General features: G+C 32.6%; 4 protein-coding genes across 9 annotated transcripts in view; all 4 read right to left on the bottom strand.

The window, feature by feature from the left end:
* Dll (homeotic protein distal-less) overlaps window positions 1–5,470 on the bottom strand; it is a 97,608-nt gene extending 92,138 nt beyond the window's left edge. The window contains exons 1-2 of one of the 3 annotated variants that reach the window (XM_083095766.1): window positions 5,205–5,470; window positions 3,955–4,343 (exon numbers count right to left, since the gene is read on the bottom strand). The gene's annotated coding sequence lies outside the window, so the exon portion shown is untranslated. The remainder of the gene's footprint in view (window positions 1–3,954; window positions 4,344–5,204) is intronic. The other 2 variants (XM_083095768.1, XM_083095767.1) reach the window with 2 other exon arrangements.
* Window positions 5,471–16,472: 11,002 nt separating this feature from the next.
* Window positions 16,473–18,824, bottom strand: Eth (ecdysis triggering hormone). Of its 3 annotated transcripts, none has more exons than XM_083096865.1 (6): window positions 18,809–18,824; window positions 17,765–17,835; window positions 17,412–17,596; window positions 17,198–17,255; window positions 17,036–17,129; window positions 16,473–16,757 (listed from the first exon to the last, which is right to left on the bottom strand). In XM_083096865.1, the coding sequence occupies exons 2-6, from the start codon at window positions 17,814–17,816 to the stop codon at window positions 16,688–16,690; spliced, it is 459 nt and encodes a 152-aa protein (XP_082952991.1). In that variant the 5' UTR covers window positions 17,817–17,835; window positions 18,809–18,824; the 3' UTR covers window positions 16,473–16,687. The 3 variants fall into 3 exon arrangements, with proteins under 3 accessions (XP_082952991.1, XP_082952993.1, XP_082952990.1); XM_083096867.1 differs by lacking the exon at window positions 18,809–18,824 and adding an exon at window positions 18,099–18,116; XM_083096864.1 differs by lacking the exon at window positions 18,809–18,824 and adding an exon at window positions 17,909–18,046.
* Window positions 18,825–19,648: 824 nt separating this feature from the next.
* Sifa (neuropeptide SIFamide) lies at window positions 19,649–21,427 on the bottom strand. Of its 2 annotated transcripts, XM_083096329.1 has the most exons (4): window positions 21,389–21,427; window positions 20,943–21,075; window positions 20,523–20,676; window positions 19,649–20,051 (listed from the first exon to the last, which is right to left on the bottom strand). In XM_083096329.1, exons 3-4 carry the CDS (start codon window positions 20,650–20,652, stop codon window positions 19,960–19,962), a joined length of 222 nt encoding a protein of 73 aa, XP_082952455.1. In that variant the 5' UTR covers window positions 20,653–20,676; window positions 20,943–21,075; window positions 21,389–21,427; the 3' UTR covers window positions 19,649–19,959. The 2 variants fall into 2 exon arrangements, with proteins under 2 accessions (XP_082952455.1, XP_082952454.1); XM_083096328.1 differs by lacking the exon at window positions 20,943–21,075 and having other exon boundaries at window positions 21,389–21,421.
* Window positions 21,428–24,294: 2,867 nt separating this feature from the next.
* Window positions 24,295–26,579, bottom strand: LOC145970518 (uncharacterized). The gene is made up of 2 exons (XM_083097362.1): window positions 26,380–26,579; window positions 24,295–25,913 (listed from the first exon to the last, which is right to left on the bottom strand). The coding sequence occupies exon 2, from the start codon at window positions 25,911–25,913 to the stop codon at window positions 24,885–24,887; it is 1,029 nt and encodes a 342-aa protein (XP_082953488.1). The 5' UTR covers window positions 26,380–26,579; the 3' UTR covers window positions 24,295–24,884.
* Between the last annotated feature and the right edge of the window lie 906 nt (window positions 26,580–27,485).

Raw genomic sequence — 27,485 nt, 5'->3', positions numbered from 1 at the left:
ATGTATGCTTTGCTTGGTTTTTGCTGGCGAATATTACTGCGCGCAATTAACCGCGGTTCATTAGTTACTGTCCAATCAATCAAGACGTCTGACGCACCGAAGAGATTTCCTTGTAAATTTATCAGTTTTATAAAAAGCGCAACTTCTCGAACGCGATGTTTTCTAACATCATTTTCCGTACATCATCAATTGTGTCGAATAAAAACTTTTGCAAAAGAACAAATATTTTATGCGAGAGAATATTTGTGTAGCACATGGTATTTTTTTATTGATTTTAATTTGTTAAATTAAATTTTTAATTTAACTTTTAATTTTTAAATTTTTAACAAAGCGGTAAAATATCTATTTTTGTACAATAAAAGATTGAGAAGGCAATCATCTCTTATATAAAAATAGAAAAGATATGATTTCTCGACGCTTTGATGGTGGAAGAGATAAACCTTTCACGTGCTATAATTTTTTTAATGTATAGAATTAGATCCTGATTAATTATAAGACATCTCTCGACTTGGATTTATTTTTTTTAATTTCCGAGAAGGATTCGATTCGGGTCAAAGACCATCATGATCACCGCTAACTTTTCTTCATACAACAAGAAGCGCGATATTTACGCATGATGTGACTTTTTTGCGCGTGATATAGAATTATAATAATCATATTGCGTAATATTTGCGTAATAATTCTAAATATCTCCGTTTTTTTCTAGATTAGCGATGTGAAAGTCATGTCGAAAGAAGATCATACTCAAATCCGACGTTATAATCCAAGCATCACCGCATCCATCTTCCTCAGCTCTCTGGTTGACCCTTTCCACGGGAGTTTAAACGAAACTCAGGCAATCTGCCGGGTGCTCGGGTCCCGCAGGTTCATTAGTCAGGAGGCTAAACGCCGTTACCCCACTCTGCTAAGTAAGCTGTAAGGCCTAGGAACGAGCCGGGAAGTCGAGCGTAAAGTCCTTCGTAACGATGCGTTCGATCGATTGTTACCGCATGATCTTGCACAATTCGCTATTTTACCGCGGCGAACCTCAATTCTCGCTTCTGGCGATACTGATAAATTGGCCACTTAAAAATCCATTAATTATAACGAAGCGCGAATAAGATTTCATACTTTAAAATGAGAGGCGAGAGATTCTTCATTCATAAAAATCTTAAATTCACATGAATACTTCTTGCTATGGATCTTTATATAATTTTTTTTTTTTCATATGGAATAATTTTCATTCTAAGTTTACGATTAATGCTATTATTTATAGAGTCGATATACGACACTCGAGTACAGAGGGTACAACGTCACTAGTTGTTTGCAACATTTTCAAGAGAAAATTCTTCCGACAGTCGTATTCCGTATGATCAGCACGAAGACTGTTCAGTGCGCAAAAGTTGCGAGAAGCGTGAATCGAATTTTCATGAATCGCAGACAATTCGCAGCTTCGCTCTCGAGGAAAATTTTTTTGTTTCACGCCGGTAGAAAGGAGATGATTTAGACGGTGTTGGAGAGTGGCGCCAGGGCAAGGATTGAGGGCGCTCTTCGACTTCTTCTGGGCTTGATTGCGTAGCCGTAGAAGCGAAGCTCCGTCCAGGAGAGGCGAGGCACGGGATGGCAGGGAAGACGGGAGGCAGGGGGGGAGGCAAGGGATACAAGGTGAGATAGAAGAAGAAGAGCAACTTCCAGGGCGCAGAGGCACTGGCGCCGCGCGCGGCAGCCTCAAAGGGATCCTCCGCACGCCCATCTGTCTCCGCTCCGCCCCTATTCCCGCGCACCATATACATCATGTACGACCGCGACGTACCCAACACGACCACCGGGATCCGACATCGTGTCAGGCCACGTCACACATCACCGCGCGGCCAGACGACCGGTGTCCCCTCGAGGGGTTGCTTTACTCCGCACCCTCCACGCGCGCCCCGCTATCTTTGTACTCTCCACCGATCATGCCCTTCCGCGCATTGTAACACGATGGGCGAAGTTACACGGTAGCACCGCCAGACGTGTTATCATCACACTCGGCTCGCTACAATGCCGCCGAAGTTTACCCCGTAACGTTCGCCACGATCATCGTGTTGCATTTCCAAGTCGGATATGATTCGGATCGCATTGTCACGAGCATCCGGGTCTCTCGTAAGATTTCAACGATATTTTGATATCTCGCCCCGCTAATCGCGTAAACTGAGGGATTTTGCAACATTACATGCGCTGACTTTGTTTGCGTGCAAATGGAACATTATTCGTTCTCACCGTTTTATATTTTCCACCGTCTGCGATATATTAGCGCGTATCGAGTACGGAGTAACGTTTGAAAGTATGCAAAAATTTTGAAGCTATCGTGCCTTATAAATAAAATTAATGGGTCGCGAGTGAACCTGATATAGATGGAACTATGCGATGATGCTGATGCTTATAATGTGAATATAATTACTCAATTTATCTTATACCTTGTTTAAATGTCTGACCTATGCAATTCTGATTATACTAGGTTCTTAATTACTATGCGGTAATCAATGTGCCCACTTAATTGCAAGAATACGCGCAATTCGCGTGTATCATATAATCAGACGGCGTGCTGATTTCTCACGACATGATTGATTATAGCTTATATAATCACGAAATAACGTAAAAGAATCTAAATCTCTTGCATTTCTATGTGACTTTACGAGGGTCGTTTGACTGAAAAATCGAATCTAAACTTCATCATTTAGGATCAATATTTCCATCCTTGCAGACAATTTCATAAAATATTAAACGTTATATGAATTTATAATTATATAATGCAAACAGGTTAAACTTTCTGCCTTTAATTATGTTCTAATAAAATTTTGCATTAAATAAAAAAATACAAGTTCAAGAGATCCAATCAATCACTTTCCATTCATCACTTCAATCACTTTTCATTTAAATTATTTTTTTTAACGCGAGCAGGTGATTTACAATAAAAAACTTTCGACTTGGAATTAATGAGCCTAAATGTATCGAACAAAGATCCCCATTGATAGAAGCGAGAGGTTGGATAGGGACACGAGACACGAGAGGAGAATACGACGCTCGTGGCTACGAGTTGCTTTACCGAGAAGCAGAGAGCTCGGATATAAAACCAAGAATTTCCCGCGAGGCTCGCGTGTCCCGGATTTCAGGATAGGGCCTCCGTGTATCCTCGAGCATCCTCGATCTCCTCGAAACAGAGCCCCTTCGAGGGGTTGACTAGTCGAGCTAGGATACGTCCAGGATCACGCGAACCCCCTCCGGCAGTAAACTGGCTAGCACGGAAATATCAGCCCGCGGATCTACTTTTGCGTTTGAATTATAAGCCGATTCAAAAAACAAACCAGAGAGATCCGTAGTATAGTATAACGTAGAAATGTACATTATTATAAAAAAATTTTAAACATGTCCACTAAGTTTTTTTATTGCTAGTTTCAATATTATTATTTACGATGAATAGATAGATTATAAAAAATTAGAATAAAACTGCGATATAAACGGATTTATTTACTGATTATTTTTTTACGTTAAATAAATCAAAATCTGTTATGAAAGATATTGTATACTTTCTATTGCTCTCTCTTTCTCTCTCTCTCCCTCTCCCTGTCTCTCTTATATAATATTTAATTTTTAAAAGACAAAGACGTAAAACTCTAACTCTATTACAGATTCTATTCTATTAAAGCGACATTTGAAATATTGAAATATTTTAAGAATTTTTTTCAATAAAATTTAGAATAGAATTTTATATATTAATTTCTTTGAAATTTTTTTAGTTTTTTTCTATGTTCTATTTTTTCTACATATGAAATAGAAAAAAAAATATATATATATAAATTTGGCTATGAAAAACTCCATATCATCCCCCATTCCAATACATTATATTACACAATGTAATTATAAAATAAAGTATTACAAGTATGTAATTAATTTACAAGTAATAATAATGAGATAAATAAGTTATAAATTGCATACCTTGAGATTGTTATTCCCTTGGTGTCCCTCCGGATTTCCTCTTTTTCTCTTATCCATCCGTTGCTGCTTCTTGATGACACTCACTCGCGAAAACATAATTAATAACGATCGCGCACTTATTAATTATCAGAGTACGACAATCGCGCGATACTTTGCACGGCACTCCCGATATTAATATTCACATATTTCCCGTAAGAACTAACGATTCGAAAATCGCTGACTGTTTATATGATATATTTCGATGTAATAAATCACGTAAAGTGTTTTAAAGAGAATCACAAACTGACTTTTTATTACCCGGTTGACAAACGTGTAAAACTTCATAATTAGATACAATAATACGTTAAATAAACACTATTATAACGATCGATTCGGAATCTGTTTTGTACCTGGTTAATGATCAAAAATCGAAAATTATATTAATAATTTTATTGTTACTGCAGATTATACGAGACGCAATTCGTCGAATTTACACGCTCTTATATATTTCGAACATATAAGAGTCCCACAAAATATGTATCTATTATTATTTAACGATTGATATATCACATCTTTTTACTTCTCAAATCACTCGATCAAAAACAATTTCACATATCACGTCGTCGTTTTCTGCGAGATATCATAATGTTAATTTATAATCTTGGTCATCATTTTCGGATTTAAAACATGACGCGAGTATTATAAGAAGTCGTAATACATTAAATGTTTATTAATAATTAATGTAAAATATAAAGAAAATGAAATAATCCACATAAATTTTATAACGCGTAAAACATTTCGCGACACGATGTTAACCATTCGCTTTCGCGGCGTTTACTGCCACTATTATTTTGGAATTTTTATGTTTGGGTATATAGAATTGTAGCGCGCTCTCTAATGTTTACATTACGCGGTTACCTTGTTGACATTCGCGCGGCGGCATTCAGTCACTACGCAATGCCTTGAACGCTTCGCGTATTATCGTATTATCTCTCTCTTTCTCTGTCTCTCTCTCTCTATATATATATATTATTATTCTTTAAAGATTATCAATCTACGCGATACTATTTAATTTTTGTGACGTACGATTCGTAAACGTGACGAAAACTGAGACGTGTTATTTCGAGGCAAATACCGATTTCGTCTAATTTATAAATTTGTATCAAGTAGAAATCAAAGCCATAGGCAGATAGAAATTATAGGTTATCGTTCCATTACGAGCAATTTTTGCAAGCAACAATTAACGATAATAATATATATTTCGTACTTACGTGAAGTGTATCGCGCGTGCAGTGAATCTAACCTAGCCGAATGTATGTATTTTCGGACGCACAGATCGCGCGCAATAGCAGAGTGAGATTATCGATGCCATTTTCGACCATTGATCGTGTTAATCGGGTACAAAGCGAATCAGATTTGAATCGAGCGATGCGATAGTGTTCAATGAATGCGTATTATTATACTTAACTACAATAGAGCCTCGATCATTTCTTCACGAAGCGAGAGGAGCGGAGCGGAAAGAAATATCCAGTCGCGAAGTATCCTCGCTTACGTCACAGACACACATACGGAGCGAAGTGCGTCGCGGATAGGCTGCGCGCGCCTTCTCGTCACTGCCTGGAGAGGAGACACGGCATTAGTGTTGGTGAAAGTGCGTGTGAAACATTAAAGTGAGATATTAAAGTTATTCGACGAACTTATCAAAATTCTGTATTTTGACACATTTGTCAATCGCGTAGTAAAAAAGTTTGTACATCGCCGGACTTTACACGATTCATCCGAACGAAATCTATCGTACGAATAATGAACGAGACGATTTTCGAATCGTATTGCGTATTAACCTCGAAAGTGCCGCGCATTTGTCGTATTATGATAATTAATATGCGCGTCGTCGTAATTTTTCCATCGTGTTTTTCGCGAGTGAATATCGAGGAGCAGCAAAGGATAAGGAGAAGAGGAGGTGATCCGGGGATAATCGTCCAAGGAGCAGCTGTCGGTGAGTAATTTACGATCTTTTTTATTTATTTGCGATTTGTAAAATATTAATTGTTTCCTTATCTCTGCGCTAATAATTTTACATCGTCCAATATATATTACTATATGAATAATATATATACATATATGAATAATTATACGTATATAAATAATAATAATATTAATTAAAATATCACACAAGTAAATCAAATAAAATATCAAGTAAAAATAATAATAATATAAATTAAAATATAACGTAGAGAAAATGTATACAAATACTTATATTAAACAGAGTAAATTTTTTGTAGTTTTAATAATAGCAAAATAAAATTTTTTAAATATTTTTTTCATAAAACGTAACATGAAAAGTCATACATTTTTAAGCGTACATTTAAATTCGCGTGAATATAAATTTTAATTTAAACGATGCTCCTCTGAATCGTTACTACAAATATTTTTTTTTGCAAGATATTTTTAATTATTTGTATGTATATATCAATATTTGTATAGTACTCTAGTAATTATTTTTATGCCCGAGCGTGTTCATCCAGATTTATTTCTCTTGATACCATTGTACAAGCATATTGTAAATAGATAGGAGCATCGAAAGTTGTCGTAAACTATCATGAGGGAAAATATCATATGGCAAATAATGAGGCAAGCGAGTCTCTTAATGAGCGAGTAACTGATTCTTGAGATAGGATCCGGGTGCGACGTAATGATCCCGAATGGGTTTAGCACCCAATAAAAATGTGTAAATATTTGATACAAAAAACATGTCTCCCTTCGGGGTCCTCGGACCTGGGCCACCTTTAACGTAGCTCGAGCCACCACCGCGCGGGTCAACCGGTCCCCGATTCTTCGCGGCGGTCGACCTTTGTAGTCCGACCAAGCCTCGTTTGTGAAACAAGTCGGCTTACAGGTACGCGAGACAAAGACCCCGTGTAGCTTGGTGATGGGTATTTAGGGATTCGGTTATAATTGCTTTCGAGGTTCTTGGACCGGTGATATCCTCTCGGTGGATCGCTCTCGATGCCGCTGTCCACGCGGCTTCGTTACGCTTGTTCGGCAAAGATGAATCGCCGTTACATGATAGAAGATGCCAAAGAGCCAGGTAAGACACACGAAGAAAAATTATTTGCAAAAATCATAGATTTTAATGCTATTTTAATCTTTATCTAATAAAAGCTAGGCTTTTTTAATTATATATTTTATTAATATTATTGTAATTTTTACATAAACATTTTCTTGTATATCATTGTATGATTATATCACGTTTTTAATGCCATAATATTGCATGTCGAATTTTTTTGTGCCGAATTATTGATATAATAATGATAGAAATTATTGATACTGTTGCTGTAAAGTTCATGAAATTAAAATTTTTCGGTCATTAGTTTTTTATTTTCAAAGAAATGACGGATTCCCTTAGTTTTCAAAGTCTTGTCTTACCTTCCTTTATGAGATGTTGAACCCCTTTTTCTCTTTCGAGCGCCAGGCGCCAATGTTTCACGCCTTCTCGGTCGTTTTTTTTTCGTTCCTTAAGCTATAGTTATGATGGTCTACTCTCTGTAATTCTAGATGTTGTAAAGCTTTTTAGTTTGAATAATTATTGCAAAAGAATAGAAGTTAATGTAATACAATTCGAAACAGTCATATTTTTGCAAATGATTAGTAAATTAAAACAATGCTGAAGTTTTTATAAATATGTACGAATATTTTACAATCGTGTTAGCTTCAATTTTAAGCCTCTAAACAACTATTTTTTTATATTTTTTTTACTTCCATATACATTAAAATAAATACTTTATAGAATATTATACATAATATATGTATGAAGTTTTGGATTAAAGTATTGGATATTAATAAAAATATTAGGGTGACGAAATAAATTATGTTTCTTAATATACAGTTTTGCATTGTTTTACTGTCTTCGCTCGTATTGTCTTTTTCTTTCTTGCTTGGCATTCATTCGAGAGCAGAGTTTCTCTCTTCTTCCTTACCTTCTCACCTATTCGCTTCAGTGCAAGTCATTCCAGAATAATTTATAACCCAAAGGATCGGCTATATATATAAACGAACCGACTAACTTAACTAAACACCGTGCTAATTTCATTTAACGCCCATGCCTATATCTTGTGCATTCACTATGAGGGGTTATTTATCGAATGGTACTCATCTAAGTTCGGTTATTTTTTTTCATTGGTTATCACCTATTTTTTTCGATATATTTTTATAAATGTCATTTTTCTCTCTTTTTCAAAATAATTTGGTAAATATTCTTTTTTTTTAAATAATTAGCTATTACTTTTTAAGCTGAATATTGCACTCTTTGCGATATCTGATAAATAATACGAAACGTTTTAATGTCAAACGGTAATAATACATTTCATTTTGACATAATTTAGAAAAAAAAAAGAAAAATTAATTTAATTTAATTTAATTTTACGTGATACAATTAATTATATAGCAATCTTTTATCATAAAAGTAATAATTTATTTTAAATTGTTTTATAATACAATTAGATTTCTTTCTTTAATTATTCGTTTGACTCAAAAAATACGATCAGTTGGCGTGAAGATAGTACATACTCTGAAAGTCTACAATCTCTTTATTCTTTTTTGGGCGGTTCTCTTGCAAAGACTGAATGCTATTTCTCACGAGAAGCGAGAAGAAAAAAGGTGCAACCGATAGTTCCTTTCGCCACAGCAATGAAAAACCGATTCGATGGCCTCATTAATGTCCATTTTATCGATTTGGGCCCGATATAAATTCTGTGAGATGATATTCTTCCTTTTCTTTAAAGAGACATCATAGAAATGTGCGATCTGACACTCTAAAGCGTTTGGAAAAATTACGATATGACCTTCCAAAGATTCAGTAATATTAAGAAATTAGTTCGGCTACTGCTTCATTCTCCCTAGGAATTTATGAATTGATGGACCGATTACTTTAACGATAATGACTTGTGTTTAGGAAACGCAGATACTTTAGCATTTTATGATCTTCTAAATAGAAACGATTTATATATCATAATAAAGAAAATAAAATGTTGAGGAGAAAAAATTATAATTTATGATTTTATTTTTATAAAATTTTGGAAACAATATATTTTTGCTTTACATAAGAAATTGAAAAAAATAATTATCATTAAATAAATAATGAATTAAAAAAAATAAACTTTTTGAATGGTTCTCGATAGTGGAATTTTCAATAAATCTGGAAAGAGAGACGAACGTTTTCATCGAGAATTCGAAATTAATGACATAAATCGATAGTAAACTCTAAGAGGATCCCAACGCTAAATTGCCACTCCCTCTTCAAAATAATTACTCTTAAGAAAAGGGACCGACTTTCGAAGATTCTTCCTTTTTTTCTCTCGAAGGAAACGTCATCTTCGAAGCCATTTCCTGCCGACTAATGTGCCGAGTCAGGCGCTGGTTTCTTCCATTCATGTTTTTCACGGAACCATTAATTGCCCGCACTCGATAATATCAGATAACGTTCTTTCGGTCATCATTTTCAAGGCCATCTTTAGATTCAAAAAGCTTCGAAGAAAGAGGAAGAAAATTGAAAGAATAGAAAAATTGTACAATATCGGAGACTCGTAAAATCAACGATAAAGAAATTATTGTAACAGAAATATCTGAGCTCTACCAGACATTTTATAAAATATTATATTTTTATATAATCTGTTTAGTTTTTTATTTTAATAAACTATAAGACAATAAAAATATTCACAGATTGGAATTGATAACATTTAAGAAATATTGAACTATAATATTCAAATATTTATAAATCGATACTCTTGTGAAGGAAAAGGGAAGGAAGGAATTTATGTTTCTATAATAGTACGGCAAGTACGAACAATAAGAGAACAAGATCGACAGTAGCAGGGGTATTCGATTCTGCAACTGAGGAGGCTTCATCTCAGCAAGAAGATAAAGGACGGTGATTCTTTTCCTTTTTCCCGTTCTCTCATCGGCTTTCTGCCTCTCTCTCCCAACGGGACGTCGTGCATCTCCGCCGTCATTACACGGCATGACAAGGCGCCTCTGTTCCTGCTCTTCAACTTCTCGCCACTTTTTCTGCTCCCTATTCTCGCGCCATGTCTTCTTCACACGCTCCTGAACGCGTTATGCCGATGAGAAGACAACAGTTGAGATGCATAATGATCGTCGCAGGATGACACCCTGTATACGAAACGGCGACCTTCCGACCTTCTTTACGCGTTTCTATTGGAGTCAATCGATGAGTCGCCAAGAATCAAGAGGATCCAGGATACTCGATTAATGATGCAACCATGTAATCTTCAAAGAGTTGATATCTTTTCTTAATGTATACGAGATTATCATGTGTGGACGTTATAAAATTCCCTTATCACAACGTACAAATGATTACAAGCGGAGGATCTCACAGTGCCGTTGAATCAGCCCGACTTTCACATAGGTCTATCCGAAAGGAAGTCGGCGGTTCCTGCACGCTTACAAGGTCCAGACTTGTGCACTCGCCTAATTGATCCGCGGCTGCCCGCCTGTTCTACCTGCGTGGATGAGAGGGCGGCACGCGGACAGAGGGACTAGCGGACAAACGGATACACGCAAGAGTGGAAGCCCGAATCTACGGTCGAAGCCAAGTACCAGGAACTGGATCTTGGCTGTGTGGCTGGTCGGCAACGTACGACCACGTATAACGATTACGTGCTTTAGAAGAGGCGCCAGTTCCTTTCTCGTCCGATCCCTTCCCTCTTTCTCTCATATTTTTCTCGTATTTTACTCTTGATTCCGTCGGAAATGAAACCGGTCTCATTCAGAAAAGCCTATAAAATTGAGATTTTCGATTCAACGCTTGTTACATAATTTATAATAATAGATAGATTGTATAAAATCTTTTGATTTGTTCATATGCACGTATCAAACCGCGGGAAGCACAATAATTTTATTTAGATATTTCACACATTACTCTGTTAAATTAAATTAATTGAGCCAATATTCAAATATTAATGCACGCAACATTCAAATATTACAATATTCGAATCTTAATGCATGCAACAAATAATTACTAAAAGTGCCGCGATCAGAGGCTACTGCAAGCGGAACATTTCCGCCGCGGTTTCTGCGCGTGGCAGCTCGTTGCTTCTTTGTCCCTCTATCGGCATCCGGATGGGCGAGATAGTAAGAAACGGGAAGGAAATGGAGAATAAGGGAAAATTGCGAGATAGAAAAAGAGGGAACGATGGGTCGGCAAACGCCAACAAGTTGGACGTAATGGGTCGCTCCGATCGGGCGGTGGTCTCTCTCTCGTGAAGCTACGGATCGAGAAGAGCGAATCCGTTGCATGCCACAAATTGGCTCAAATATTTACGCAATTGGCATGATAACCGCATTACGTGATTATGTACGGTTGTTGCGCGCGATCCCGATGCTCACCCTCTTGTACCATCATCAGCACCCTCCGCCTCCTCTCTTCATTCCTCGATGTCTCCCGCGGCCCACCTCCACCTCCACCTCCTCCACCGACCTCCCGTATAAACGGCAAATCAGGGTTATTAAACGACCGTTCGCGGGACACATGCATTGTTCGCGCTGGCCATGCAATTTCCGCCTCGAAGACCTTCCTGCTAGCATGACCCCTTGCCCCGCGTCGTTTTTCCGCCAGCACTCGCTTCTCCGCGACCAACTCCATTTTTTTCTATATACTTCCTGTGCTGCAATGTTTTTTCAAAGACATAGTCGTTTGGAAGGTCATATTCAGTTTACTTAATTAATATGTATTTATAATGTAGAGATAAAGTGTCGAGTGTTAAGACAAGCGAAATCTATCTTAGGATACTAATTTTTGACATGTTAATCTCCTTTTAAAATATTATAATTTTTAATAGAAATGCTCGCTACCACTTCTTGCAAGTTTGCGTAGCTTTTAAGTGCTAATAATTATGCGTGAATTAACCTTTATTATATTACTGATGAATAAATTTCTCGATCAAAAAGAAACACATTTTTATGATACACGAAATAATAAATTATTTTCATAAATATAATTATGTGATAGAACGAGAGAATAGCTGCAACGTTCACTCGCCACCTGCAAAGATCGTGTTTCCAACATATCATTTTCATTCCCGAATGGTGCAAAACATCAAGGCCGAAATGTAATAATCGGTCATTTGAATAGATTACTAAATACGACTAAGAAAATTGCCTCTCACGCAACATTGTACAAACTGCTGATTTAAAGTCAACGATGACTTGCATATAAAAACTGTCACCACGTGACATTTTTGTTATTTTATTAAAATATGCGCTCTAGTAACGCATAAACATTAACACATTTACATTAATAATGCAACGCGCATTCAGATTAGATTATCATGAACATATATCAATTACCGGTCGCTGTCGAAAATGAATCTAAAACACGTTAAATTGTATCAAATTGGCCATGATATTAATAGCCAAAGGAAGCCAAATCAGAATCTTGACAAATTGCAATATTTACTTAATAAATTACAACATTAATTATTAACAAAAAAATTTTTGTATTTCCGAAATAGTGAAAAAAAAATATTCTCCAAGTATCGTACAAATTTTATAAAATAATTTTATGAGAACTACCAATATCTCCATCGTCCCATCGTCTTTTGGCTCGATGATTTCGCTCGGTCGCTTCTTCGAAAATACAGTTACTCGGGCCGTCGATCCAACGTCGATCCGTTACATAACACTCCGTGGAAACGTTCGCTCGTGTTGGCTCGACTCGGCTCGGAGCGCGCGTTACGTGCGGTTTCCGTAAATTGCTACGTGCAAACCCGCGGCCGCTCCGCGTCGCGCACGACGTATAATACGTACTCGTCGACGTGTCGGCGGAATCGTATAGGTATATCCGCGAGAGATGCGCATCTCGCGAAATAGGAGGCACGCAGCGCCGCGGGGGAAAGCGAGCGCGGAAAAATGGCCGCACGGAAACCGCACGTGGCCGAGGAAAGCGGCGGAGAAAACGACGTTTCGTGCACGTGCGAATTATGCATCGCGCGGGATTACTGTGCAAAAAGCGCTGGCTAAAAATACGGGAACGAGCGAGGATGTTCCGCTAAAAAGGGTTCGTGCTCTCGCGAATGTACGCTCGGCGCGCAATTAGCTGAATTAAATAATACGCGGGATAATTATTTGGAAAGTCGGCGCGCCGATGTCGCAGTTTTAAGGAATTATTGACGCGCACCGAGTTTAATTATAACGTGCAGTGAGAGAAGGGATATCGCGGGAATTATATATCTATTATAAGCGAGGGAGAGAATAATTATTACAATTGAGTAATGCTTTATCGCGAGGGAAGGTACCTATGCAAAGGTTACTGTGCTTAGGAATTTATCATTTTTATACATATCAATTTTTATATCATTGTCATTATTTATATATTAACCTTTACGAAAAATTAAATGTCTTTTGCACGAATCATTGATGAAACTTGTCGAAATATACTAGAAAATAATCCACATCTTTCTACAACCGAGTAACTACTACCTGTAGATAATCGAACCTATAGTTGTATCAAATCACAAAACAATTGAAGTTAAGAGCTATACTTGCCTTAAAACGTAAACAGAGCTATACATGTTGCTATATTTAGCTAAAAAATGAAACTATAAGAGATATATACTTATATCTACAATATATATATTCTCTAAGCTTCTGTTTATTTGTCTATATTTTTCATAGAAATTAATTGATAATCAATAATCTCTTTTTCTTTTTTTTTTGCGAATATTTTCAATCATTACACAATAGGGACAGATTGTAAAAGATATGAAGAATGAAGAGGAGAAAAATTCCGTTTCCGATAATCTTGTTGGGATTTAGGTCACCGTGGCAAGAGAGTGAATCGTCTTGCGGTTATCGCATAATGAATTAAAATTACTGGTTGCAGCGGCGGGACTTAAACACAAAGCATCGCTTTAAAGGCAAGAATTATTGTAATTACAACAATTTATTGTTACGAGAAACAACCAACGGTATAGAATGCTTACATTTGATGGATCCATGGCGCAACCTAGTGATGCCTTCCTCAAATATGTACATCAAATAGATCTGACTGGCGACATCTTGGGCTTCAACGTTGGACAATCTAGCAATCATTCTACTCAATATATTTCTATATGTCGATATTTTACATAAAATTGAAAAAAAAATATATTTTAAGATACTATAAATTATAAAGAAATAACTGTTTTATAATAACTATCTTATTTACATCTTGCATGATGTCACTTGGCTCATTTTGAGTAAAACAAAAATGTTAAAAAGAGAAAACGTTCATTAGAGATAATTCTAAATATTAAAATACTAAAAGTTGAAAAGAATATGGACAGTGTACATTTTTTATAAATTTACAATTAATTTAATATTATAAATAAAAAACACGCGTATTAAAGAAAGAAAAAGAATAATTTTTCCTTCTAGCACATAAGACGCGCTGAAAAGAATGACGGAAATTCCCAGGAGAATTCTATCGATTTATTTGAAGCTGAAAATGTCATTTTTCTCGTAATACAAGAACCGCAAGGAAATTTATCGACGGCAGATGCGAGGAACATTTATCTCGCGGGAGTCGAGATGTGGGACGACTCTTTTTTTTCATCTTCCACCTTCCGTTGTAATTCAGTCCACCTACGCGCAAATCGTAATGTGGTAGAAATGATCACATGATCGGGAAAGGTTCTACTCTTTTATTATCATAACCGCTGCTATCCCTTACGGGATCTAAGTTGGCTCTAATAAGGAGCGATCGTGATGACCGGAGGAGGCCACGCGTTTGCTTTCATGCGAAAACGCCTCATTGTTTCGTCCTTATAAATCCACTTTCCACTTTCTTATTTATCTATGTTAGTTGTTGCATACATCAACCCCAGTCAATATCTTGTATACATTAAATAAAATCTCGTGATGTGTTTTGAACAGCGTCGTTTATACAGAATTACACATTTATATTTCTTGCATTAGCTAAATGTTATCAATCGCTCCATCAATATGCAATTTTTCATGTTATTTAAAAGTTTATATATGACATCAATTACAGAAATATTCTAGCAATATTTTGTACGTCATACTTGATCGAAAATAGTGAAATAAATGTTTGAATATGATAATGACATATATTGAGTTATTTGAAGAAATATTTAATATACAAAGAAAAATGTTTTTTCTTAATTGTAAAAGCAAGGATAATGAATACACATTTATGCTAATAATAAATAAATAAATAAATATAATAAAAGTATGTGGCAAAAAAAATATTTTCACATTTATTCGTTCATTTAAATATGCAAGAAATCCTTTTTATCGCTCAAAAGATCATGCATGCAGTAGTTTTTGTTTCAAAAAGTCGCGTGCATTTGAAAGAAAGTGTCCAGACCAGGTTTTACGCAAATGTCGTTTGTCGACGTTACAAAAAATAAAGATAGCTTTCGAAATATTTAACTCGAACAGTATTGATTGCCATATCTCTCACACCAACCTGTCTGTTACATTCCATTATATACACTCCGTTAAATTATCGCTTATATCGATTTTCTTTCAGTTGTTACGGTTTTCGTTAATATTATTGCAAATTGTTATTTGTCACGTAATAACCGATGTGATGAAGAAGGATTCGCATCTGTAATTTCAGCGAACAACTGTCGCGCGAGAGATGCCTTGCAGCGAAATGCCAGTCTCTCATAAGTATCGGTTCGATTGCAGTGGTAATCTTATGAAAATAATAGAAATTGTAGATTTTTTTCTTATATAAAATAAAATATATAAATTATCCACAAGTTGATAAGGAATGGTTTAGAAATCTGTATAACATCTATTAAATAAAAATTTTGTAAAGATTTGATAACAGAAATGTTGCTGAAAAAAATTATAATTTTTTAATTTTTATATCCTTTATAAATAATATAATAATTAATATAAAATAAATATAACTGAAATAATAAAACAGTTGAAATATATAAATAACGTGTATAACATGTTAGTTGAAAATAAAATAAAGATGAACGATTTCCTTTAATATTCAAACCAGTATAACTTTGCGTACTGCAATTTCTCGATTTCTTAGGATATCAATATAATATCATATTGTTGTAACAGTTTAGAATTTTTTTTCTTTTAACTACAAGACATGAATTGTATATGCAAAAGCTGCTTGCGAATTTTCCGAATGGCATATAATCTCTTATCAAATTATAAAAATAAAAGTATCAATTGCGTTCAAAATAATATTTTTTAATATGTATGTAATATATGATAATATGTAATGAAATTAATCATAATCTGAAATTTAGCTTAGGATTTTTTGATTAAGGAAAGCCAGAAATAAAAATTTATATAATTAAAAAAACGAATTGTCAGATTTTTCAGAAAATTTTTAGATTTCATCATTATTAGCTAATATTTATACATTGATAAGAATAAATTTGCTTGAATATGAAACATATTTAAGAATCTGCATTTTAAACAATAATTCTAATTTATTTTCTACAAATTTTTAAATTGTGTATATTTTATTACAATACAATATTGCCAAAAAAATTGACATAATTAAAAAGATTAGTTGTTTATTCAGATGAATTTTCTCTAAATTTGGCGCAAAAAAAAGAGAAATGAGAGCGAAACTATAGTTTATATTTAAGTATTTATTTTTCTTGATTATTTCCCGTCACCACATATCCTAGCAAAGGCTATATAACGATAGTATTTTCATTTAGCGTTCCCAAAGCGATGAAGAATTGCTATATCTATGCTATTTTGCTTGCTTGGTGATTGCTCCAGTTCCAGTTCTTTTCTTCCTCTGCCATACTTCGTTCTCAATACTTGAATGAATTAAATATTATTAAACAACTAATATAATTAATATAATACTAATATAATTAAGTTTACCTAGTTTGACATTGTTCAAAACGTGTTAAAATAATTTTATAAAATAAAAAATATATTTTCTTTTTTCAATAATGGTTTTAAATAAGAGATATATTTTGTACAGTTATAATATTCTTGAAAATATTATAAATCTCATGACGATTGAAGAAACATCAAATATATTTTTCTTTCGTATAATGCGGATTTCCTATAATCCTACAATCAAACTTACTCATCGCCATCCCTTGAATATCCGGCTAATGTTCTCCACAATTCTTTCGGACCTTCAATTGCCAATGGAAAGTTTTGCCAGGACCATTCATCCGCTAAAAATAAAATTAATGCATGAAAAAATTATTCGTTATACATAGGAAGAAAAATCAATTGATCTAACCTTTCAATGGATAATCTATGCGTCTTTTACTTAAACCGTAGTGAATATCTTGCTGGTCCTGCAGCGGTAAATGATTAGTTGATTTGTGCAGAAATTAAGCATTATTTAATATAATTATTAAATGAAATCTTCAAGATATATAGGATGTATCAGAAAAGAAAAGATTCTAATCATCTTATTAATTCTAATAAAAAGAAAGAAACTGATTCCATACTTGAATGTTTCTACCAATCCGAGGTATATGCTTTTCGGCTTTATAAAAGAAATCTTCGAATCTTCCGCTACGTCCGACTCTAGGCAGTGTCGGAATTTTGGCTATCTTGAGGAAAAAGGCTGGTACTTCGTCCGCCTTGGCAACATTTTGACAAATCAACATCATGATCACTCCAAGAAGAGAAGCTAAACATACGAAAATAAAATGTTAAACATTTTAACAGAAAAAAATATATAAAACGATCACTCTTTAGATATATTATGCTTATTGCACAATGAAAAATATTTTATTTTTATGAATTGAATATACGAAAATTTATAACCAAGAACTTACAACAATATTAATTAATTTACCATGAAAGAAGACACCTTCGATCCGCCGAGTATGAGATCCTCGTAGCATCATCCTGAGAAAGTTGCAGTACCTGCAATGAATCAAACTTAGTTTAGACTTCAAAAGGAACTTCGCCCTACGACAGCACATCACTGATTACGCGCCTCAGAATCGATCACGATAATTATTTCGACAGATGAGCGTGTGCCAATCGACGTGGCATTCTCGATCACAATCGACGCGTAAGCAACTGCCATAGAAGTTCTGCCGAATCCCGCGGGAAAGATGCACGTCTCGCGGGCGTTCGGTGAACACTGAGAGATTTTTCGCGAGATGTACGGCTTGTTCCATTACCGTGAAGAGTGGATCCTCGAGGATTGTGGGCGAGGGAGAATCGACAAGGAGTTTGCACGTCGAGAAACCTCATTGCATTTGAATCATGCTGCGCTGTTTGTCCTCGCATGGAACACGCGCGAGAATATTTAACTGCGCGTCGCAAGTAAAATGTATTCTAAAGAATGGATGTCGTGGGATGTTAAGGGAAATGTTTGACATACTGAGATGCATTCGGTTATTGAATGGGTAAGAGTAAATAACACGGAATTTCCGGAATCACTAACGCATGCTTGATAATGCGTCTTGGATGCGAAATTAAGATGGTTTGATGTATATATGTAAATTCAATCTTGTTAAAAGTTACGAGATAATACGCGAGAAAAAATAAAACTCTTTAAAATTGTCTCTCGAACTTGAAAACAATTTTTTTTTAAATAATTATGATTTCATATGTGTATATATAACATATCAGGTTTTATTTTAGTTCTAAACTATAGGAATAAAAATATTTATTTTTCAATTATAACTTCCGAAGTATTTTTCGTAAAATAACAGAGAGAATATATTCAGATATGATATTTGCTCTTCTACCTCAAAATCTATCAAAAAGATATCGGATATTCTAATTTAATGTCGTAGGTATAATGTTAGAAAATCAGCAGATCTCTTATAAAAACAAGAATAAAAAAGATAGATTAGCGTGTATAATTGCGGATAATGTTGCTTACCGTCAGATAATTTGGACGTACTAAACTAACTCGATTAAGGGATCCACATATTTATACTTGATCAAAAAGTAATTAAATATTTCATCCATGTATTTCTTGTAAATGAACGCGCACGCTTGTAGTCCTCGATAGAATATATCTCGATCTGTTTTTATCAGCGGAAGATTTATCGTCCTCAATGGCTGATATTTTAGTGTAGTACATGAAATAATACACAATTCTATATATTTTCTATTCCATTTAATATGTGATACATGTTGATTTACTTTTGAGTATAATTATTACACACTTCTATATCAAATAATTAATGAAATAATTAAAAATTTTCAAGATATATTATTAAAGCTAGATTTTTCTTAAAATTTACTATTGCAGTTAGGTAAATATAACTAAAGATTATTTTTATGTATGAATATAAAGTATATTTTACATTGAAAGTGTTATAAATTACAACATACGCACAATTAAATAAAATATATGCCAATACTTTTCCAGTCGATCTGTCTTTTTTGGCCACAGACAATAGACAATAACCCTTATCCAGACAGGTGAATAGTACGTGCTTTCCATTCTAAATTTTTTAATCTACATTTAAAAAGATTTCAACGAACTCTTACGATGTAAATTATGCAAACCAAAGATTCTGTTAAATAAATTATTGTTTTGATTCTCTATCTTAAATATTTGTTTCTCTGGCAGATAATATCTTATAATAATTAAAAAATTGTCGGGACATATTATTGTCTATCAAAGAAAAAGTAATATTAATATTGATCGTCATAAACAATGGTAAAATGGAGAAAATCAAAGGGAAAAGTATTTAAAATAATACTAATTAGCTCCTGAAATCATCATATTTTATTTATAATGCTTTCTAGTAAACATAGCTAAATCATGGAATTTTAAATTGTAAATACAATAAATATAATACAACATAAATGTAATTACAATATTGTTTAAATATAAATTTATAATTAGATATAGGGGGAGAGCGTAATGCAACTATCGCTGATAAAGAACTGATAAAGAAGAGGAATATGTCTTTCAAGCACACGCTTATAAATGCTTTCATAGGAGCTTAATTAATTATTTTATTTCATTATTCGATCAGTCGGCGAAAGTAGTGAATCATCTCGGTCGGTTACTCATCCTCAGTTGGATTCTTGACGAGACATCCAAGCGGTACATGTTTCGCTGGCGACCTCACAAATAGCTGACAGAGCACGGCTGGTAAATTCGTAATCTGAAAATATTACGAGCTCTATTATTTTTTAAGAAATATTGTAAAAACTGAGCATCAAGAAACTTCTATACTAAAATTAATTAGTGCAAGATATTAATAAATTGTAATCATTTTAAACAAAGAAATATATTATAAAAATAGTAAGAGATTTTTAATAATTATTATTTTTATTTCAAAATTACAAAGGTCAGTGAATAAAAAATTAAAGAACAAGATCCGATATATCTTAAAAGATTTTTTATGGTGTAATATATAGTAGAAAATTGTCAGTAGGTATTTTCTTAATTGGATGCAAACCATAGATGGAGTTGGCTTTGCACAAACCATGTACATACATATAATATTTTTTACAATATATATTAAATATATGTTAAATTATTTATAAGGACATTTTAATTTATAAAATTAAATTTTTTCAAAAATATTTCACTAACAATAAGACAGAATTGTTAATGTGAAATTTATGCTTACCAGTCATAGTGTTGGACCGTTTTCCGAATATGCTACCATTAAAAGGTGGTTTTTTGTAGGCAGCATCTACGCTGAAGGCGAAGATTATCGCAACAATAGCGAGAGTGAAAGTAAGACGGATGGAAACCATGACGACGGTTTGATTTATTTCCACCTAATATAACAAAAGCAAAGAATTCTCATTGATAATTTATAATTCTGGAAACTTTAATAATTTTATATTATCACCGTAAATTTTTATAATTATTATCATCATAAAAACTTTTATAATTATTATTCCGTTTATATATTTATGTAATGAAAATAATAATTATTGTTTTATAGTTGAGGATAAGCGATAACAAATTTCATAAAAATTCTTAATAAATGTTTATAAAATAAAAAATGTATATAAAATAATATATAAAATAAAAAGCTTACTTGCGAATGAAGAAACTTGCTTGATTCTTAGACGATTGCTGCTCACTAAATGTTAAAAACGAAGCAAAAGCTGCGAGCTTTTATACTCGAGGAAACGACTCGAAGACAAATGTCTCCATCAAACGCAGTCAACCTACATTATTTGCAAATAACGTCACGGAGTTGATCCAACAGGATATTGATTCGTCGTAAAATACCAAAATTCGTAATATATGATGGTGACCAGTTTGCGCGAGAGAATTATGTAAAGTCGTATATTAAAGACTTAGAAAATTTAAAAAAACTTATTGGAGTTAAAAATATTTTTCACAATCTGAATAAGTAAGTTCACTCACGAATTTACATTCTACGGAAATAGGAAATATATAATATGGAAACAGAAAGAAAAGATATAACGTATTTCTCAATAGCTACTACAATTAAAAATAGCGTGTCTGTGCTTTCACCTGAATGAATGAGTTGTATCCAAGAAGAGTGGATGGAACTCGACTGATGATGCTTCGACGTTTGGCTTGGCTTTTATAAGAGGATATTTGCGCTATAGAGATGCAGTGTGTGATATAAAAAAGATAATAAGCTATCAGAAAGTGTAATGTAATTGACGACCTTTTTGATTGCCTTTTACTTCAGGGAAATAAAGATTGCTTGGAGAGATGCAGCGAAAATCGTAACAAAATTGATTATAGGATAAAATCAATATCTGTTTAATATTGATTATTAAATAATTATACTGAAATAATTGACTACAAAATATATTGTGTTTATGTTATTAAGAGACTTGCATTTTATTATCTTATTATGAGAAAATAATGTGAAGGTAACAATAGAATTATTAAATGATTGCCATTAACATAATAATATTTTATTTATTACATCGATTTTCTCATATATCTTGTAAAGATGTAATATATTGAGATAAAAAAAAAAAGAATATAAAGCATTTCTCTTTTTATTGCATATTATTTAGGTGATTAGTTAAAGGAGTATCTTTTAATTATTTTTGATAACAAAATTATAAATAGTTATTATTACAACAGGTTACAATAATTAAATAAACAAATAATGAGATGAATGTTTATTTTTCATTATTTAAAAATGTTACCAACAAATGCTATTTTTCAAAAGAGTATATATCTATTGCTGCTATATTTTCTCTGAATGCTTACATTACTATCAGTTGATAAAAGATTTTGCTATACTTTCAATGAACGGTACGATAAAACGAATATCTTCAAAATATTTTAGAAAATATGATCTCAAACGTTATAATATTGATAATATTGTATAAATTTATTATATCATTATTTTCATAAAATATCTTACTTTTTATTAACGAAATAATATTTTTAGTAATGAAATAGTAATATTAAAATAATAGAATTCTTAAAATTTTTATTACAATAAATATTGTTTTTATTATATATTTTATTTATGTGTGATAAAGCATCAAGTATAACTTTTTGTGTATGATATGTACATAATTTATATTCTTAACATAAATAGAGTATAAATACAATTAGAAAGATCATGATTTTTAAAAAGAGCTAAACTATGCCTTATATCGATATATCTTTAAGATGTATGAGAAAACTTTTTACATATCTTGTATATTGTGTCTTAAAATTTTTTTAATTATTCGTGTTATTATGTTGCTATAACTATAAAAGTGATTAATTTTTATAAATGTTATATTTTTAGTATATTATATATATATATATATATATATATTTATAGTAATATTATATTGATATATTTATTTACACATAATTAAATGATTATATAAATATTATATAAATATATAATATTAATTACATTAATATAATTTATATATTACTGTAAGATAATAAATGTAAAATTTATTATAGCCAAATTTTAATCACGCTCTCGATATTCGATCGACGTTATGTGTGTATCTGTGCTTAGATACACCTATATTTATTGTGTGTGTGTGTGTGTGTATACATATATATACATATTAATGACATTATAATTGCAACGTTTTTTTAAGCATTCAATAAGTAACTCTCAGACATTATATTATATTAAAAAATCCACAAAATTACAATGCAGATTGTATGTTTATATCGATGGTTAATCGAGAGCGTGATACGATTGCAAAAACATCGTACAGGCATATTAAAATCTACGTCTTATTGTCATGTCACAACTTTTTCTTTCGGCATGATGTAAACAAACACATCGCCGATTAATCACTATACGATTAACCTAATTACAATCTCTCCCGCAATTTGATAGCTGCTTAATCAGAAACAATCGGAGACGATCGATGATGTATTCATGCCAATACTTACTACACTAAACAATTAATAATTATTTAATCAACGAATATTATTTTATATGTATCGCTCTCTGCTTATAATATAATACAAATAAAGCGACTACTGTGCCGCCAAAGATTGTTTTGACTACAAAAATGGAAGACGTGGATTTTGTTTCGTCATTCATATGCTTATTTAATATATTTTACTCTTGTATAAAAGCTATCCGAATTTGTTTTAGGCAAACTACATTTAGCGCGATAATGCACGTTGCATAAAGTGCGCGCATATAAATAGATTTTATTGCATAATACACATATCACACATTGATGTCCTGTTCACACGTCGCAAATCTTTCTAATGTAACGTTCTAATGTAATTTAATTCTCTCGAAAAACTAATTCTCATATACATATATATTTTACATATATCATTTTATGAAGATGTATATATATATATATATATATATATATATATATATATATATATACACACACACACATATATAAATTTTCATAAGTTAAGTCTTTATCACGTGCGGACACATATTCTTTATTATTTATAAAAATCATCTATTCACAGATGAGTAAAATATACACTTTTTTTTGTTTAAAATATATGTGTATATATATATATAAAATACAATAAGAATGTAATGTATTTTAACGTGATAAAAAAATGTAATATTTTTTTTGAATGCAATTATATTATTTTCATTATTAACTATTTATTAACATTTTATAATTTGAATATATAAAAGATATAAATAAAACGCGTTTAATTACATATGTATAATATTCACTTTTTAAATCGAAACTGAAAACGATGAAAATTTGACTTTTATTTTCGGGACAAAACATAATGCGAATCGTGTGAACTGAACCTTGTGTAGAATTCTTAAGCCTAAAACGATTACATCCATGATAAACAGTAAGCGAAATCTTATCTTTCATATTATAGGTAATTATTAACTAAATATTTCACAATTATAGTTTACAACATATCGAGTGCTATAAGCACAATTTATTATTTTAGATTTTATGTAATGTATAATTTATTTTACTCTCTCATATATTTCTGATAGATATTTTTTATTTTGATTTTATCCAAATTAATATGTATATATATTATATGCAAATAATAGTAAAAATATATAAATACATATAAATACATATAAATACATATAAAAGTATAAATACATATTAAAAATAAAAAAGTACAAATTGTATATATATAAAATAAAACAAATGTAAAAGATATATATAATAATAATAATAGCGAATCTCTCTTTCTTTAACAAAAACGAAATAATTACATGTACGAAGCAATTATATTTGACCTGATTATATTGTTACATAGTGCTACCGAATAAGATTGTGTGTTAACATTTAATAACAAATTATGCAACTTTTAAAAAATTACACATATCATAAAATATTATAGATTACAATTACTGAATAATAATTTATTAATTTATGTAACTTATCAGAATTACTTACAAATATTAAGTCATCAAAAGGGAATTTAATTTAGGTAACGAAAAGAGAGAGAATCGAATGCATTAAATGATCATTTTTTCTTATAAATTGGTCTAATTACGACTAGAATTGATTTTATATAATGTACTACCGCGATTCGATTAACGCGAAATATATATATTAAATTATTGACTCAATTTATATAACAAAGTGCTCTTACATCTAGTTTTAATGAGTTCACAATTACTACAAAATATAGGCATGTCGTCTTTACCAAGTTTTCCTTTCGAAAAATCACCTTTAGACAGTACCCCAGAGCTTTCACAGTATTCTAGACAATCTGTACATAATTGGTCTATGTATGGCTTGGAATCCTTTTTCTCCTTTGATAATTTCTCCTGCTGCAACTCCGCAAAGAAAGTTTTCTCAACATCCATATCATCATTGTCGTCATTGTGATCGATATCCATTGCGGGAAGTGTTGTGGTTTCGATTGGTTTTTCGGTTTCGATTGGTATTTCGGTAATGTGCTCATTGTCTCCAAGGTTTGGTATACTTGGTATTAATAGATCTGGATCGATCACCAGATCATTATTCACTATTGAGTCGGAATCTTTTATTTTTTCTGTATCACGAGTCCCTCGTTTAGGGGTCTCTTCTCCCTTTTCTTCAGAGGTAAAATTCAAAAAGCAGCTCTCAAGTTTTCCGTTTGGCGTTTTTTTCAACTGAGTATCTTTAAAAAACTCTCTGTGAAGTTCACATAGAATGATTTTATCGAGAGGTGAGTCGGTGATTACGTTGAGGATGTCACGCGCCAGCTCCTTTACTAAGTAATTGAGCCTCCAACTTTCGTGAAGGCGCATAGTGTTCGGGCTCAAGGGTGTCAAAGCTTCACAGAAACATCCTAAGTGCGCTCCGAGGGATGATCTCAGAGCGAAACAATTAACTTCCAAGGTAGTTGTTAACTCGCGATTGCACAGTTTCATGCATTGGCTGGAAATAACCCACGCCTGATCGTCTTCGGAGTCGGACTGGAGCTTGCAGTCCACCTTGGGATATCGAGGATATAGGACCGGATCCCGCGCTTGTTCAGACTCAGTTTCTGCTCCGGGGTTGCAGAGAAGGGCGCATGCGTCCACCACGAGAGGCTGCGGTATGCTCGCGGCGCGGCCCACCAACGCCAACAGGAACACCCAACAGAACGTAGGCGTCATCTGAAAATGATGGCTAATCAATATTCTGAAGGGAATGTAGGATTCTGCGTTCCGAGCGTGTCGGGAGGAATAGGCGCATACATGGCTAAGAAGGAATTCCTGGAGTCTGACCGCACTCCCACGTATATATCCAAGGAGGTTGAGACAAGATTCAGTAGGCCGTTGTGTAGGATAAAGACGAGGAGACGGATAGAGTTTTGTAGGATTCTCGATGAGTAATTAATGCTTGCCGACGAATATCATGCGTATCGAATGTATAATTTTAGAATCGAATTATTTCGTATAGAGATTATTTCATTTAGAGATTCATTTCACATAGAGATCATTTCTCTCTTCCCTGATTTTGCAAATATTATTATAATAGAGAATAATTTCACTTCTTTGGTGTGAGAAAAATCGATAAATATTGTTTTACATAAGTATCTTTAAAATATAATTGCTAAATTTTATAACGCATTTTACTAACCTTGAAATTAAGAGGAATACGATAAAACCGGAAAACTTCTTCTCGAATTAAAGCCTCTTATTTGCAGCAGAATTTTAGAAATATTTAAAAAATATTCCCAATATTCACAATAGAATGATCTTGAGACTATCTTGATTTCGGCTTGAAAGTGACTTTCTTCTGTAGAGAGATATACAATTCACATCGACGTCTGAAACACAAATATCTGTTCCGACACAGGTTGATGGTTTTTATAGTTTCAATGTTAAATAGTGCCGTCTTTAGTGTTGATAGAACCCGACGCAAAACATATATGGCATTTTCTTCTTACATTTGTATCTATAGCGAATAATTTTTTTACATATATTCTTTACCCAATAAGAGGAAAAAGTTTCAAATTGTTTCTAATTAAGATTCAATAGTTTAACTTTTCTATGTATGGCATAAATATTAAGCTGCTAAATACAAAGAACAATTATATTGAAATGTATCTTATATCACTGAAAAAATGCTTTTTCCTTTTCAACATTTATGCAAATAATAAAACTGAATCTTTGGTATACTTGTATTTTGTTCAAATCATATAAATTGAAATTGCTTGAATGAATTTGTTTATAATTTTAACAGTAAATTTATTATACTTTTTTCTAACTATATGTATAATATGTTCAAGACAAGATTAATTATTTTTGAGATATTAATAGAAAATAGAAATTAATAGATGCAAATTTTTGTACAAAAATTGGTATAAAATTTTAATAATGGATACATCATATTTTATTTACATAATATTAAGATATAGAATATGATATATATAATTCAACTATTTTATTTTAGAAAAATCTTAGCTTAGTTCGGCGCCCCTGAGTTAGCGCCTAGTACGAGAATAATTTCGCACAGCCCTAAAAACCGTTACTGATATCAATTCGATTTGGCTGATCATAACATGTACTGTTATTGCTTGCTAACACAAAGAAAATGTCGATAGATCGAGAAGAGTCAAATATAGAATAGAATTGTTGATATATAAATACTTAAATGATACGTTAAACGAAATAATAATTGCAAAAATGCTAAATTCTTTATATTATTAATTATTAAAATAATAATCGCAAAAATATTAAATA

This window comes from Camponotus vicinus, unplaced genomic scaffold (genome assembly GCF_025532165.1).
Source record: "Camponotus vicinus isolate PSW18456_S1 unplaced genomic scaffold, iyCamVici1.0 SCAF_4, whole genome shotgun sequence".
NCBI lineage: Eukaryota > Metazoa > Arthropoda > Insecta > Hymenoptera > Formicidae > Camponotus > Camponotus vicinus.
The sequence above is the reverse complement of the archived record's forward strand: the minus strand, read 5'-3'. Positions and strand labels throughout refer to the sequence as shown.

Coding starts and splice junctions, on each gene's coding strand:
- Sifa (XM_083096329.1), bottom strand. CDS start 20,652: ATGGTTTCCATCCGTCTTACTTTCACTCTCGCTATTGTTGCGATAATC. Junction 20,052..20,522: donor ACGGTCCAACACTATGACTG/GTAAGCATAAAT, acceptor TAATATTTTCAG/ATTACGAATTTACCAGCCGT.
- Eth (XM_083096865.1), bottom strand. CDS start 17,816: ATGATGCTACGAGGATCTCATACTCGGCGGATCGAAGGTGTCTTCTTT. Junction 17,597..17,764: donor CGAAGGTGTCTTCTTTCATG/GTAAATTAATTA, acceptor TCGTATGTTTAG/CTTCTCTTCTTGGAGTGATC. Junction 17,256..17,411: donor GGATTGGTAGAAACATTCAA/GTATGGAATCAG, acceptor TTACCGCTGCAG/GACCAGCAAGATATTCACTA.
- LOC145970518 (XM_083097362.1), bottom strand. CDS start 25,913: ATGACGCCTACGTTCTGTTGGGTGTTCCTGTTGGCGTTGGTGGGCCGC.